The following is a 14,939-nucleotide window of genomic DNA, read 5'->3' as shown; positions in this document are numbered from 1 at the left end:
AGGGACTTTCTTTTACGCTGCTGTGGTGATCAAATGTAACCCGAACATTGTGCATAACTGTATATATGCAGCTATCATCTGAAATGTCTTTCCTGATACTAAGATTAGGTTACTGAATGCCAGCTAATGTGATCACAGTACGCAGATGTCTCACCAAAACCACATACCATTCACATAACAGTCATACAGCGTAGTCCAATGCCATGAATGAATCTGATTCATATTGATATACTACATGTAGTATATGTTTGAACTTACTTTAATTCACACGAAATGAAAAATACAGAGAAAAGATCAAAACGCTGACTGGATATTTAAACAACTGTTGGAGAAAAGGAGGGGGTAACTGAAAGAATGAAGAAAAGACATCCGTTCTTGAACATTTTGAAAAATGAACATTCTTTTTACGGTAAGAGTAAACATTTCTGAATATAATTTAACACACACTGAATATAAATACCACACACACACACACACACACACACACACACACACACACACACACACACACACACACACACACACACACACACACACACACACACACACACACACACACACACACACACACACACACACACACACACACACACACACACACACACACAGATCACTCTTAAGACTGGTAGCCAGGCCACAGTAAATTCAGAAGGAGACACCTCATTATCTTCAATGGAATTACTCTTCTGTATCTGAAAACATCTTGACATATGCAGTGACTTAAAAGGTAGGGCAAGTGATATGTTTTGGCAGTATATTCTGATAGTAATTATTGGTATAGAGTTCAGCAACAGCAGCCTCCCTGTCTCTCCAGCTTTAAAAAAAAAACAGAAAATAAAATTTTAGGTGGGTTGAAAACTTTCAGCCAACCAGGAAACAGTACCCATTCAACAGCTTCAATTGTATTCAAATGTATCTGCTCAATTCTTGGTGCCATCATTTCCAATTTCACTTGTTTAGTTAAAGTTCTCCTGATTGGATAAAATAGGTATCCCGACCTGAAAATTCATTTTCCGTTTACTAAAGAGCAGGATAGACTTCTGTTACTGAACCAACACTATAGCAATGGGTACCATCAGAATATAGAGCTATTTAACACTCATTTGAACAAAATAATATCACTTACCCTACCTTTAATGCAATAGTAATAATGGGTGGCATAAACAGCATGTGGAAATGTAATTGGAGGATGCCGTGTTTGAAGCAATGGCATAACTTGATACGGCTCAGTTCAAAGAACACGAAACATTGGAGGTCAGATTTGCATAGTTGTGTCTGTGATCTGCGATAAGTTACTCAATTATGCAATTTATTAAATTGAACCTATACTGTACATTGAAATAAACTCTGCAGAGTATTAATATTACAATGTTGTGATAAGATGCGTTCCTGATATTATTGATATTTTATTATAGTAAAATTAAAATGGGGTATAGCCTTTATTAAATTAAAAAGGAAACTGCCAACATGTTTCAGCCTAACCGGTCTTCAACAGGGCAAGAATGATACTATAATGTTTTGTTGAGTTATTCTAAAGCAGCTAAACTGATTTACAGGGATTGTGTATTGGACAATGGTTCAGTCTTGTACAACAGTGGTTTTCAACCAGTGGTCCGGGGGCCACCAGTGGTCCTTGAGGAGTTTCCAGGTGGTCCCCAGCTAAATGACGGAGAGATGGTAACCAAATGGACCCTTAGATCTTTAACTCTTGAGTGTAAAATGAAACCAAAATTGACCTTTATAGATCTTTAACTCTTGAGTGTAAAATTAAACCAAATGGACCTGTAGTGTCCATTTGGTTTCATTTTACACTCTCAAGAGTTACATTATTGTTAAACATCTTTATTACTTAATTTACAAGAAGTCTACACAATTAGAGAATGTCAAATAATTGTTCAACGTCTGACTGTTATCTCTCCTATGGTACAACATCAATACACTGAATACAGCATGGAATTGTGGACAGAATCATATTTCAACAAAATATTCTTTAGTTTTGTGTCTGAGGCTAAATCTCAACAAATGGTGGATTGGTGGTCCATGGCTCAAATGCAGAATAAATAATGGACCTTGATATGAAAAGGGTTGAAAACCACTGTTGTACAAGAATTTAACCGTAACCTATGATAAAAATGAAAGTTGGGATATTCTATTTAAATAATGAAACAGTGTGTGTGTGTGTGTGTGTGTGTGTGTGTGTGTGTGTGTGTGTGTGTGTGTGTGTGTGTGTGTGTGTGTGTGTGTGTGTTTTCATTCCATTATCAATATTATGTACTGGGCTGGCTGCATTATTATGTGATACTGCATTTAACAGTACTAATGTATCATATGGGCTACTCTGTCTGGAACTCATACAGCACAGCAAAGTACAGTACAGGAAACAAGTATCAAATGCAGCAGGTGGGATTTGGGAGGGAGGGAGGTGTGTGTCCAGGTGACGAACGATGAGGAGAAGCAGGATTTTCAGTGGAAAAGCTCATGAGCAGTGAGCACAGATATCCAGAAGGAGAGGCGGATACAGTACATTCTGACTTCACAGGTGAAACGTTGTTGTTTGGTTAAAATAATACAAAATATAAAAAAGACAAGAGCAGCTTATCGCGTGCAGACATTCCCTTTTTCTTCACTACATCCTGACTTCATCCATAAAGTGACTCCGCAATTATGATATATGACCCCCCCCTCAACTTGACCGTTGGCTCTGTACTTGGTCTGCTCACAACGCCTCGGCTAATGTTCCCCATCACACAAAGATTTGGTGGACCGCCTGTAGTAACTCTGAACACCCCCTAGGGCAGGGGTGCCCAAAAGGTAGATCGCGATCTACCAGTAGGGCCTAGGGCCTAGGGGTCCCGGAACACTGTCACTGTTGAAGACCCCATTACCAAGACCAAAATGGAGGCCTGCTAAGTGCAAATGTTCAGATGCTGAGCTGGTAGGAATTATGAAGTCCCATCACTTTAAAACAAATGTACTCCCACAGGCTCAACTGACGTAAACTCACTAGACTGCATCTTCAGACTATACAAAAGTTATGGTCAGATTGTTGAATTATCAAAAACTGTTTTTTTTTTACAATATTTTGAGTGCTGTAGTCCTCATTTATAATGGCAGTCAATGCAAAAAGAGCACATTTATACATCAATTATGGAGTAAGCAATATTTACAAATACATTATAGGCCTATATATAATAGTTATTTTTATTTATTTAATTATTTATTCACTACCCTTGCCTAGTTGCCTTATGGTTGTGAGTTTGAGGCCAGCCCTTCCTTGGTGATGCAGAATGAACATGCTAATGCAGGAGTAGCATGATCAGTTGAGACTGATGAGATGTATTTTCTTCTTGGTTTGTATTGCTAAAATTCTCAATGGAACAGAGCCTTAATTAAGTTAATTAGCATCATTGGTAACACCTGTGAATGTATAGTTAAGTGGCCCGGGAGCCAGCTAATCTTGTTGCGGTAGGCCTACTGTTCCTACGGTAGCCTATCTATAGGCTATTGTCATTCACTTCTGGCATTTAACACAGGACAGGTGTATCGTGTTTTGTAGCTAACCTCGGCTCTTCTGCCCACTTGGTTCGACTCTGGGCTGGCTCCATAGGGGGCTGGCTTGTCGACAAATTCGACAGTCTCCTTAAAAAAAACAATCCAGTCTCCTGCTGCGATGCTGAAATCATTCAAATCATCTGGGGCGGGGTTACCTAAGTTTTAACCTTAATAGGCCTGTGGAATGAAAAACACAAATGTTTTAAAGAAATGTCAACAGGCTCAACATAAAGGTTTCAAATTACGGTTTCATTTAGTGTTGCAGCAACAGCATGTTCACTTGTCATTGCGTCTTATAACAGAATGGCAATGGCTATTGAGTTTAAGTGGCTGGTGCTTCATTAGAGTTTTTCCTCATAAGGGCATACTTACATCTTCTGGGATGGGTACTTTGTTCGCTGGGCAGTGTACGGGTGTACACCATTTCAATCAACCCTCCTAAGTCCCGGTCCCCCCAAGTCACTGCCTCAGATCAAACACCAGATTGGGAACCCATGTATGGTGAGATGGTGCCCTCTGCTGGTTACAATGCTGGCACACAAGGAGGCAGAGTACAGCATACCTGCAGACTGAATAGGCCTATCGTTTGTGATTTTGTTTTTTGCAATAGTCTTGGCCTTTCCTACTGTTTTAAGCTTGACCCGGGATCTAAAGAAACTGCTCCATTGTAAACAAGGTCAGGACGATCTGATACTACAGAGTGGGTGACAATGACAATGTTATCACACGTAAAGATGAAATTACCTACCTAGGTTCCATCCTGGAGGCTAATCTTTCCGGTGATAAAATGGCCACCAACGTAATCAAAAAAGTCAACCAAAGAACAAGATTCCTTTACAGGATCTCCTCACTGGTCGACAAAAACACCTTGAAGACCTTAACAGGAGCCCTTGTACAAGGCTTCTTTGACTATGCATGCACCTCCTGGTACCACAGCACCTCAAAGGCCCTTAAAACTAGGCTCCAGACCTCCCAAAACAAACTGGTCAGGCTCCTACTTGGCCTCACCCCCCGAACCCACCTCACCCCTGCCCACTTTGACAGACTGGCATGGCTTAGGGTCGGCGACAGAGTACAGCATCTAGCAATGGGTCTGGTCCACAAGATTCGATACTCCACCAAGATACCCATGTACCTGTGTAGATACTTCCTTAATGTTAACGAAGTCCACACCCACAACACCAGAGGGAGTGCAACGAATCATGTTCAACCCAGATTCGGCACAAACAAGGGACTACATTATTTTCGCTCCTATGCCACCAAAATGTGGAACGCCCTACCAACAGTCATTAAGACATGCGAATCCCTTGACTCCTTCAAAACCGCTCTCAAAGGGCACCTACGGATGGCTGCAATTCGAAACTGGCCCCCGTAAAATCTGAATCCCCCCCCACCGCCCCCCCCTTTTTCCCCTCACTGTATATGTTTCTTTTCCCTTTTTACCTCCATTATGATGAATTCCTGTACTGTTCTTTGTCTATATAGAAGTGTCTATTTGTACGTCTCTAAATGTTTTGATGAATTGAACATGGTGGACCCTGTTGTAAACAAGTGTAATGCTTAATTGGGTCGCACACACACCACACAGTTAACAGCCTTTGTATTGAGTTTGTGCTTGAAATGTACTGTAATTCTGCAAACTGTTAATAAGATTTTCAATCAATCAAACAGTTCAAACCCAGCATCAGAATGGAGAAATAGGTGATGTAATGCCTTTGAACTTGGCATGGTTGGTGATGCCAAACGGGCTGGTCTGAGTATTTCAGAAACTGCTGATTTACTGCAATTTCCATGTATAACAATGAGTCTACCATATAGTTAAAATAGAGTTGGAAGTTAAATGGCCTTTTAAATGATGGGGGATAGCATTTATATCAAATATCAAAATATTGAATCAAGCAACTTAAAACCTGTCTGGGATGCACACAGGTTTTAAACCTTAAAATACCATTAAAATAGCAGCAGAAGTGGTTTGAAGTTAAATACTGTGGTCCACAAATCAGTGACAGCGTCAAGTGATGCTGTTTGAGCTTCACATGTTAAATTGCTGCCTTTCTCACTACGATGGGATTGCACTTTGTTAATCTTGCCCCTGAGAAATACCTCGGATACTACAATAACTAGAAGCTAATAAACTATAGAAACTAAACTGAATATTTTCAACCCAATCCAGAAATGAACTGAAAAACTATAACTATTAATTATAGTTTTGGGTGTATAATTAGGTTTTATTTCAGAGCCGTTTTACAGTACTGCTTAGCACAAAGAAAAACATATTGAGGAACATAAACATAGGGAACACCCCTTAGGCATAACTGTACATGCAGTGCTGGATAGTATGGAGAATTACAGTGCAGTCTTTCAACCACTCCTGGCTCTTCACTAGAAAGCCAATACTCACATGAGAGCAATTAAACAATTCAGGACACAAACAAAAATACTGTTAATAAAAATACATTTAGTCAAACAAAATAAAATGCATTACAGATTATAACTGATTCAACCATTGAACAAATGCTTAGATGTTTTGGAGGGTAAGACCAGTATAATACATTTTTGTTCAACATGAAATAAGCAATTGATTATGGAGGAAATGGTAGACAATTGTGAAAAATTTGCATGTACGTGCAAAAGCATTTGCAATTTGTTAAACGACTGAGAACTAGAACCATCGACTGATATTCGATAGTCAAACCTACATTTCAATATAAAAAATAAACGAACATTTGAATGTGAAAATGAGTTTTGAATTAAAACAAAAATACAATACTAATCTCCCTTGCGAGTTCTCGCTTGGCCCTATAGGCCCCCTGTAACCTTGCACAGCAGCTGGCCTCTGCAAATGTAATCTTGGAACTGGGTGCTTTCATTTCATTTAAACAAAAGCATTAGCTTATTTCAGGCTATTTCGATTAGAGTCTGACTGAATGTAGCTTTTTTTTGTAGCTGTCAAGGTAGATTGTTGCATGTTGATAACAGCACATCACTTGGAGTGATGCATTTCCCTTCTCCATAAAACTTCAATAACCCAGGCTTTTATTTATGCCATTTACATAACCTTATAGAGTAATATATGAAAAATTATTAATTTTGTTTTATCTCACGGCAAGAGAGCAGGTTTCTCAATATCAATCAAGGCGCAGAGAGAGGAAGAAAATCTGCTGTATTTCAATTAAGTTTTCCGGCATACATAGGTTTGAACTAAAGTTTTTCTAAGGGCCAATTCATATTCATACATTTTAGAGCTGGAAAAAAGTTGGTTCGGCTTTGTAGAGACTACAATGTGATGTCATTCGAGGTTCGGGGGAGGGGGGGGGGCGGGAACCGTCCTAAAGTCGGCGCTTCGGTACCACAGAAAGTTTCTGACGAGTCTAAATCATTTCGGCACTACAGCTGTAGTTTCCTCATTCATTCAGCTTCGAGTTCAAATTGTCGAAAAACTTCCAAATACTTGTGGCCGGGAAATGAGCTCTGCAGAGCGGATACAATAGCTGCCCCTTACACTCACAGGCCATGCGATCTGGCTGCAAGTACTGTTGTCACTTGTCAGCCTACGGTTGTCAGACAAGGCGATGCAAGGGGTAGAAATGGCGAGAAAATGTATATGTATGCGCGGTGCGCAGCTCATTACCCGGTCACAAACATATTCATGTCAAGGACCTCCAACAAGCGACTTCGGCATTAGTCATGAGGGAGTATGAATTTACTTTTATAGAGCCTAACTAAATTTGGGTCTGGGACGATGGAGTTATAAAGGATAGAGGGCGGACAGCTCCACCCCCTGTTATTAATTTCAATGGAAGTTGCTCAGTGGCATTTTGAAGCACCCGGAAGAATGCTCTACTTTCGCATTTGAAATGCAGAAGTGCTAACGAGCGCTCAATGTTAAACCCCAGCTGCACAGGGTTTCCTCGTGCAAAATGCAGGGCCCGCCTGCAGTTCCAGCTCTGACCAGCCATTGGCCAGCCATTCTGGGGGCTTGTCTGGGACCTTTCCCGAAACCTTTTTCTGCACTAATTAGGAGTATGAATCGGCCCTTAGCCCCCAACCTCATAGTGTGTCAGGTCAACCTCTGTGTTTGACTGTGACATCTCTCTCCATTTGTCTATTCTTCCATTTGCCTCACTACAGCAGTTGCTCAGGATGTCTTCTCCGCACATGCTTGGTTAAGTGGTCGGACCTGGTGAAGCCGCGTTCACAGTCAGGGGCTTCACACTGGAACGGCTTCTCACCCGTGTGTTTCCTGTAGTGCCGATTCAGCTCATCGGAGCGCGTGAAGCTCCACGTGCAGCCGGCCCAGTCGCATTTGTGTGGCTTGTAACCTATGAGACAACAGAAACAAAAGCACATATAGACAAGACACCTAAGTCACATTATGATGATCTCTGTTGAATGATACATTGCTCTGGATAAGGATGTCTGCTAAATGCCTAAAATGCAGATTAATCATTGTAGCTGTATACAATTTATACATTATCTCCATTCTCAGAGTGGATGTGAAGTAAGGTCGGGTGCCGTGAGCCACATGTCGTGTAAGACAAACATTCCGTACACATTCTGTTAATGTGCCCAGTGCACAAGCATCCGAAGCAAACTCCATTCTTCTTCAGGAACTCCATCTTCTCACCGCGAGCTCTCCCCTCCAATAGAGTACACGACTCCTTGAAAGCCCCCCCATCATTGGAGCATCTTGTATGTCTCCGAGGGTCTGTAGGGTCTGTAGCGATTCTCACTTGCCGCTGAATAAAAGTTACAATATCAGCAAACATAGCTCGTTTGCCATGCCTTTCCTGGATGTCACATGCTTCTGTTCTCCACATGTCTCTTAGCTCGTAAGGCAAACTTCTTAATCACAGAGAGCATGTTTGCAGATGTATTCAAGTCACAGAGGTTGTACACATTTTTCATGGCATTGCAACATCCTTGCAAGACTAGGCTGAATGCTTGTAAGGCTTTCCCATCCTCAGACTTAATTGTCATTTTTCATGAGCTCTTTGATAGAGGTTGTCAGTGCCTTTATTTCATCCACTTTCCTTTTGTGTTCCTTTTGAATTGATTCGATTTTATATTTGCAAGAGCCTTTTCAGTGAGATTTATTTTTATTTTTTCCTTGTCCTGTTTCCCAACGTTTTAATCAACTTTGGTTCCACTCATTGACACAATGACACAATGAGAATCCAATGCAAGCCAGACACAGCCACAGCGTTCGCAAAGAACAGTGCACGTTAATTGTTTGACACACACAATAGGCAAGCTTTAGGCCGACGGGCCGCTCTCACATCCACAGCATATTTAACACAATGACAGTTACCACTCAGCGGCAGAAGTTCACAGAACAGGCTCAGACTGTTCCGATTTCCAAACAGCACTGAACGAAACGGGTCGTGTTGTACTGTATATACGTTACCGCTGGTCATTTGATGCGCTCCTTGATGTGCGTGTGTGCGTCCGTGCGTGTGAGATCATTCCATTGTTTGCATGACGTGCATTGCTCGCTTGCGCCGCATCCAAAGCGTGACTTGTCCGGTCCTTCCGTGGCTCCAATACATTTGTTTGTGTCACTCTTTGCTGACAAATGTATGGCGAGAAACTTATTAAGCCACGCGAGGCTAAAAGCGGGGAAATGTACTGCCAGACGCGCTGCATGCCAAGAACTCACTTCTCCAGTGTACTGCGTTTCGTTCATTTAAGCTTAAAACAATTGATTTAGCAACATCATAACAAAGTGCGTAGTGCAAAGTGCAAATAGTATACAGATAGCAGCAAGGTGTTGTCTTAGCGTTTGCATTTGTAAAGCGGTCAGCAAAGTTGGACTTCCCCGTCGTTCACCCCCTCTCCTTCCATTCATGAAACGCCATCGGTGAACAGCTGACTTTACTACCTGTCTGACGTACCACCCAACACCAGGTGACCATAGAAACCATAGCAACTCATCGAGCTGTCTTGACTCTATACCCGTCACCAACACATAGCATAGTCACTGTACACAAATTCAAAGCTACAGACGGTACAGACCTGAATGTCTCCTCAAGTGTATGTTTAGGTGGGTTCTTCTGGTGTACGTAGCTTTGCAGCCATTAAAGGAACAGCAGAATGCACGTCTGGTCTCCCGTAATGTCTCCGTTCTGGAAAATGGAGACAAATGTAAATAGACAAAACCACAACAACAATGTGTTGTGAGCCATATATTATCACAATATCCCAAATTCGAGACAATATCTATTATCTAGTCTCATCCAGAGCCATAGAGTATAGACAGAGTTGCGACATTGAGGGGGCAGAAAACAGCCTGGTCACCTGGTTAGTGTACTGCGCGAGCCCATAGACTCCAATGCATTCTGTAAACTTCCGGTGTCCCTATTTGCCAATAGAAGTCTATGTAGAAGAGCCGCCATTGGACTGGCCACATGAAGTAAACAGAGTTGTCGTAACTCTGTCTCACTCTATGGCTCTGGTATCATAATACGTATATGCCTATATACTTATATATAGGACAAATAGCCTATAGGGAGGGACACCAGATGAAAGTTGCAAAACATTGGGACATATGGGATGCATTTGCCTACCTACTGATGTCATCAAAAAAGTCAAATAATGGCATATAACTGTCATATATATCTGTTGGGCTCTAGCCATAACTACGCCAAACCCATTAAGTTAATAGGCTTGGTAAATGTGTTGGTTAAAGGACCACTTCACCAATTTTCAACTTATCTTCATATAATAGGTCCCCTAGTCCTCATTAATAATCATGATAAAATGACACGATTCTTTTCTACTCAGTCTGTGTCTCATAGGAGGGTTGTGCGCAGTTTAGAAACCCGTCCAGTCCACCAGTGACATCATCATTAGGCAGATTTTTTTTTTTACAAAAATGTTTTGAGAACGATCGCTTCCATTTTCGCATTCGGTATACTCTCATTTAGATTACTGTAATGCTCTGTACTCCGGGCTCAACCAAAACTTGATATCGTCTGCAATTGGTCCAGAATGCGGCGGCTAGGATTATTACTGGTACCAGGAGATTTGACCACATAACAGCTGTGTTGGCTGAACTCCACTGGTTGCTAGTCTCTTTCAGGATCGATTTTAAGATTGTATTATTAACTTTTAAAGCTCTTAATGGTCTTGCTCCCACCTATTTATGTACAATGGTTGAATACTATGTACCTTCACGTACCCTTAGATCATCTGGTCTGGGTCTACTAAAGGAGAGTCACAAGGCTAAATTGGTGACCATGGGTGATCAAGCTTTTGTTGTTAGGGCCCCTAGGCTCTGGAACAGCCTACCAGAGGAACTGAGGCTAACCAGTTCCTTAACCGTTAAGGAACTGGTTAGCCTCAGTTCCTTTTTAAAACTCGTTAAGGCTTAACGAGTTTTAAATCTCTTAAAATACATCTATACAGGTTGGCCTTTTTACCTCCTTAAGTCATTTCCGGTATTATTGCTTATTTGTTTTTTCTATCATTATTATTTTGTTATTACATTATTGTTGTATTTTTATGTTTTATATTGTTTTGATTGTTCAAGCACTTTGTAACTTGGTTTAAAAAAGTGCTATATGAATAAAGTTTTATTATTATGTTGCAACTTTTCAGGACTAGAAAGTTTCTATTAGCTTGTATTCCCCATCGATGATGTCACTGCTGGACGGGTTTCTGAACTGCCCACAGCCCTCCCATGAGACACAGACTGAGTTTATGATTATTAGTGAGGACCTATTTTTTATGAAGATAGGTTGAAAAGTGGCAAAGTGGTCCTATAAGCCATTGTTGGTTGGTTGGTTCAACCATTGCTTAACCTTTTTTGATGAATTGAACAAGGTGGACCCTCTTGTAAACAAGTGTAATGCTTAATTGGATCGTCCACTCACAGTTAACAGTCTTTGTATTGAGATGATGAAATGTACTGTAATTCTGCAAACTGTTAATAAATATTTCAATCAATCAATCAATGAGCTACTTTCTGTCAAGAAATTATCTGCAGGTGATTATTTTTCTAAGTGTTGGAGTTTGGAAGCACTCGTCGTAAGTCATTGAACGGCCCTGCGTACCACCTGTTTCGAATTTGCACATAATGCAGGCGGCAGCAGCGCGAGCCGTTAATAAAAACAAGTGCTTCCAAACTCCAACACTTAGAAAAAGAATCACCTGCACAGAATTTATTGACAGAAAGTAGCTCATAACATGTCTATGGTGGATTTTTATGAAACAAACGCTTGGCAGATTGAATGAGGATAATTCAAGTTTGGCCTACAGCTGCAATGTTTTAAAGTCGTTTAATACAAGCAAGTCAATGGAGGGTATTGCAACTCTAGATTCATCCCATTATAAAAAAATCTAGCTCCTTTCGGAACCCTACGTTAAAGTTTCTGACATTGTGATGACTTTATAGGTCCAAAGGAGCTCAACCCGGGGGGTCCGGAGACGGGCTAAAAAAAATCTAGAGTTGCAAATTGCGGCTAAGACGGGACCACCATTCAAAATAAGCAAAATAGAAGGTATCTGGAAAGGGGGGGCGGGGGGTCTCTGGCGCAAGTTACCTTTCTTCGCCACTTTCTTTTCGTGTGTTATTCTTTGTTTTACTTTTGGAAAGCAAAGAATTCTGTTTGGACCTGGTGGTACATGAGGGCGAAGTCGCGGAGACTGCGTACAACGCGTCGTGGCTGGGTTCTTGTTTTCCTGATATCCGAGGCTCCCTGATATGGACCTCTACCGTTTCTTCTTTTATGTCCATTATTGTTGTCAACTTGTCAACTTGTCACGCTTGAATATCTGCTTGTAAAAACTAAAAAAAGAACGTTGCGTCTAGTAGTACATCCAGAAGCCCGTCGCACACCATGCACATTGCATACGCCGCACGTAAACGTCTGTTTATTTTTCCGTGTTGCCTACTGCTGTGTCTAGCTGCCAAATATTAGCTTAGTTACAGGATCCGTCTACGTTTACTTTGAAAACGGATTTCCGTTTCCGGTGCGCGCCGTTTCCGGTGCGCGTGCGCGCGGTGGTACAGTAGTTCTCAAAGTAGGGACCGTGGACCCCCAGGGGTTCTCAAGGGGATTCCAGGTGGTCCTCAATAAAAAAAACACTTATAATAATAATATATAATAATAATAATAATAATAATAATAATACAGCCGATGTATATAGCGCTTTATAGGTAAAACAAACAAAACAACTTTATTCAAAAATAACTACCATAGTTAAAAAGTCTAAAAACCTTAAGCGCAGAGGCCAGATCTTATATCATAGGCTACTGTACCTGCAGCGCCACCTGCAGTTTCTGCTGTCTTTGGTTGTCCCTGCTGAGTGCTCTGAGAGCTGTGGTTTCAAACTTTTGACATTTCAAGGACCCCCCCATAACTTTGAGAGTGTACTAAATGGAAACAAATGGACCCTCCATTTGTACACTCTCAGAGTTACAGACCTTAAAGGTCCATTTAGAACCCCCTCTGAAAATGTTGTCTTACGAGCAGGGAGCAATAAGCCTATCTCACAGAATTTCCCCGCCCCCCTTAATACGCCCCCTTTTGGGGTTAGTGGTGATAGCGTGACGTCACTCCATAGACGCTACATGTTAACAGAGTTAATTTAAGAAGTCTACAACTTTTGTTTTCTCAAGGTAAGGTTTGTTCTATCTGTTCGAGCTGATTTACCATCTTGTTTGCTTCATAATAATATTGGTCTGTCACATTTTTACATTAGAAAATGTACTTAGATTCTCCAGAGAAAAAAACGTGTAAATGCTAATGTTAAAGACACCACTATTTACCGGAAGTGGGCGTGAAAAGCGGGCTGTGAGATAGGCCTATAGGGAGACTGAACTAATTATTTTACATAGTCTAGAGCCAGGCTATTTGGTAATTTGTGATTTTATATCTTGGTCTTGGCCAAGTCTCTCTCAAATGCAATCTGAAGTTATTTCCTGGATAAATAAAGGTTCAATGTACTAAAATACTATTAGCTCATGGTGTTACCCTAAAAGGTTATCTATTAAGTCATAAATCTATGCATCATCTTATTTATGATGTTTTGCATATAGCCTATACATTATATACAGTATTGTATATTATTGTTTGTCTTTCAATGTTTCCATGAATTTAATACACAGGGTCTCAATGGAAACAAGCCCTGGGCTTATTGGGTTATCCTTTTAGCATTATTTTGTACAAATCTGTGCCACCGTGTCTTTTTTTGCAAACTGTTAATAAAAGTATTCAATCAATCAATACATGTATACGCATCATCTGAAATGTCTTTCCTATTAGGTTAATTAATGCCTGACTTGCCTGTGAATGTGATCACTAGTACACAGATGAGATCAAAACCTCATACCAGTAACATCAGTAATATCTGGGACTTACAGTTGGGTGCCACCGATATTGTCCCTTATCATTTGACCCATTTAGGCCTGACCTCAAAATTTTAAATCCTCCAGTTTTCTGAAATAAATATTTTCACGATTTTTCAAAAATAGCAGACCTACAAGCTCGTAGCGCGCCACTCGGTGGCGCGCTACGAGCTTGTAGATCTGCTATTTTTCAATAGCTAAATTATAACATAATGTTTAAAACACCAAAAGGGGTTCCCGCCCAAAATGGGTTAACTGTTTTGCGCAGATCACGCAAACCTCAGCAAAAAGAAGGCCTCCAACTGTATATAGCGCTTTTCATGACACTCAAAGACGCGTAAAGGTCCATTATCAGTACATATACAACTAGCCCCGTGCCGCTGTTACATACAAAATGCAATTTTTATTAACCTTCATGCCTCCATTCATATTAATATACATGTATATGTTTGAACTTACTTTAATTTCACAGCTCCATCCATATGAAAAATACAGAGAAAAGAGCAAAACACTGACTCGATATTTAAACAACTGTTGGAGAAAAGGGGGGAAAAGGAGAAAAGAAATGAATAGAGGACACCTGTTCTTGAACTTTTTGAAAAATATTAGGTCTGAACATTTCTTTTTCAGACACGGAACTCCCATGAGCAGGATCTCCCTTTTGAAGCAATGCTGAGCAATATCACTTTTTACAGTAAGAGTGAAAGTTTCTGAATATATTTACAACACACTCACTTTACATAAATACAGTAACGATTACGGTATGTAATATCAGGAAATTGGAAACAAAGGCATTGGCTTTCACTACTTACAAAACTTCAAAAAGCAGAAAAAGAAACGCAGATGTTACACAAAAAAAGTGTAGGATCAGTATTCATTCACTAGTCACTCTACAACTGGTAGCCAGGCCACAGTAAGTTCAGCAGAAGACCCCTCATTGTCTTCAATGGAATTACTCCGCTCTATTTGAAACATCTTGTAATAGGGAGTGACTTATTGCAAGTAAAGTAATAATGGGTGGCATAAACAGCACGTG

The 14,939-nt window shown here is 40.6% G+C and overlaps 1 protein-coding gene across 1 annotated transcript; it reads right to left on the bottom strand.

Annotated features, from left to right (window-relative positions):
• Window positions 1–5,744: 5,744 nt before the first annotated feature.
• On the bottom strand, window positions 5,745–12,454 carry LOC306935810 (uncharacterized protein). The gene is made up of 3 exons (XM_079519030.1): window positions 12,096–12,454; window positions 9,568–9,677; window positions 5,745–7,874 (listed from the first exon to the last, which is right to left on the bottom strand). The coding sequence occupies exons 1-3, from the start codon at window positions 12,287–12,289 to the stop codon at window positions 7,678–7,680; spliced, it is 501 nt and encodes a 166-aa protein (XP_079375156.1). The 5' UTR covers window positions 12,290–12,454; the 3' UTR covers window positions 5,745–7,677.
• Window positions 12,455–14,939: the final 2,485 nt, after the last annotated feature.

The sequence above is a fragment of the Electrona antarctica genome, assembly GCF_951216825.1.
Source record: "Electrona antarctica genome assembly, chromosome: 13".
Lineage (NCBI taxonomy): Eukaryota > Metazoa > Chordata > Actinopteri > Myctophiformes > Myctophidae > Electrona > Electrona antarctica.
Note: the sequence above shows the minus strand (reverse complement) of the source record. Positions and strands in the feature narration are given on the sequence as shown.

Excerpts from the sequence above, each read along its gene's own strand:
- LOC306935810 (XM_079519030.1), bottom strand. The coding sequence starts at position 12,289 with ATGGACATAAAAGAAGAAACGGTAGAGGTCCATATCAGGGAGCCTCGG. Across the intron at positions 9,678-12,095 it reads AAAGAAAGTGGCGAAGAAAG|AACGGAGACATTACGGGAGA; the intron begins GTAACTTGCGCC and ends TCCATTTTCCAG. Across the intron at positions 7,875-9,567 it reads ACACTTGAGGAGACATTCAG|GTTACAAGCCACACAAATGC; the intron begins GTCTGTACCGTC and ends GTTGTCTCATAG.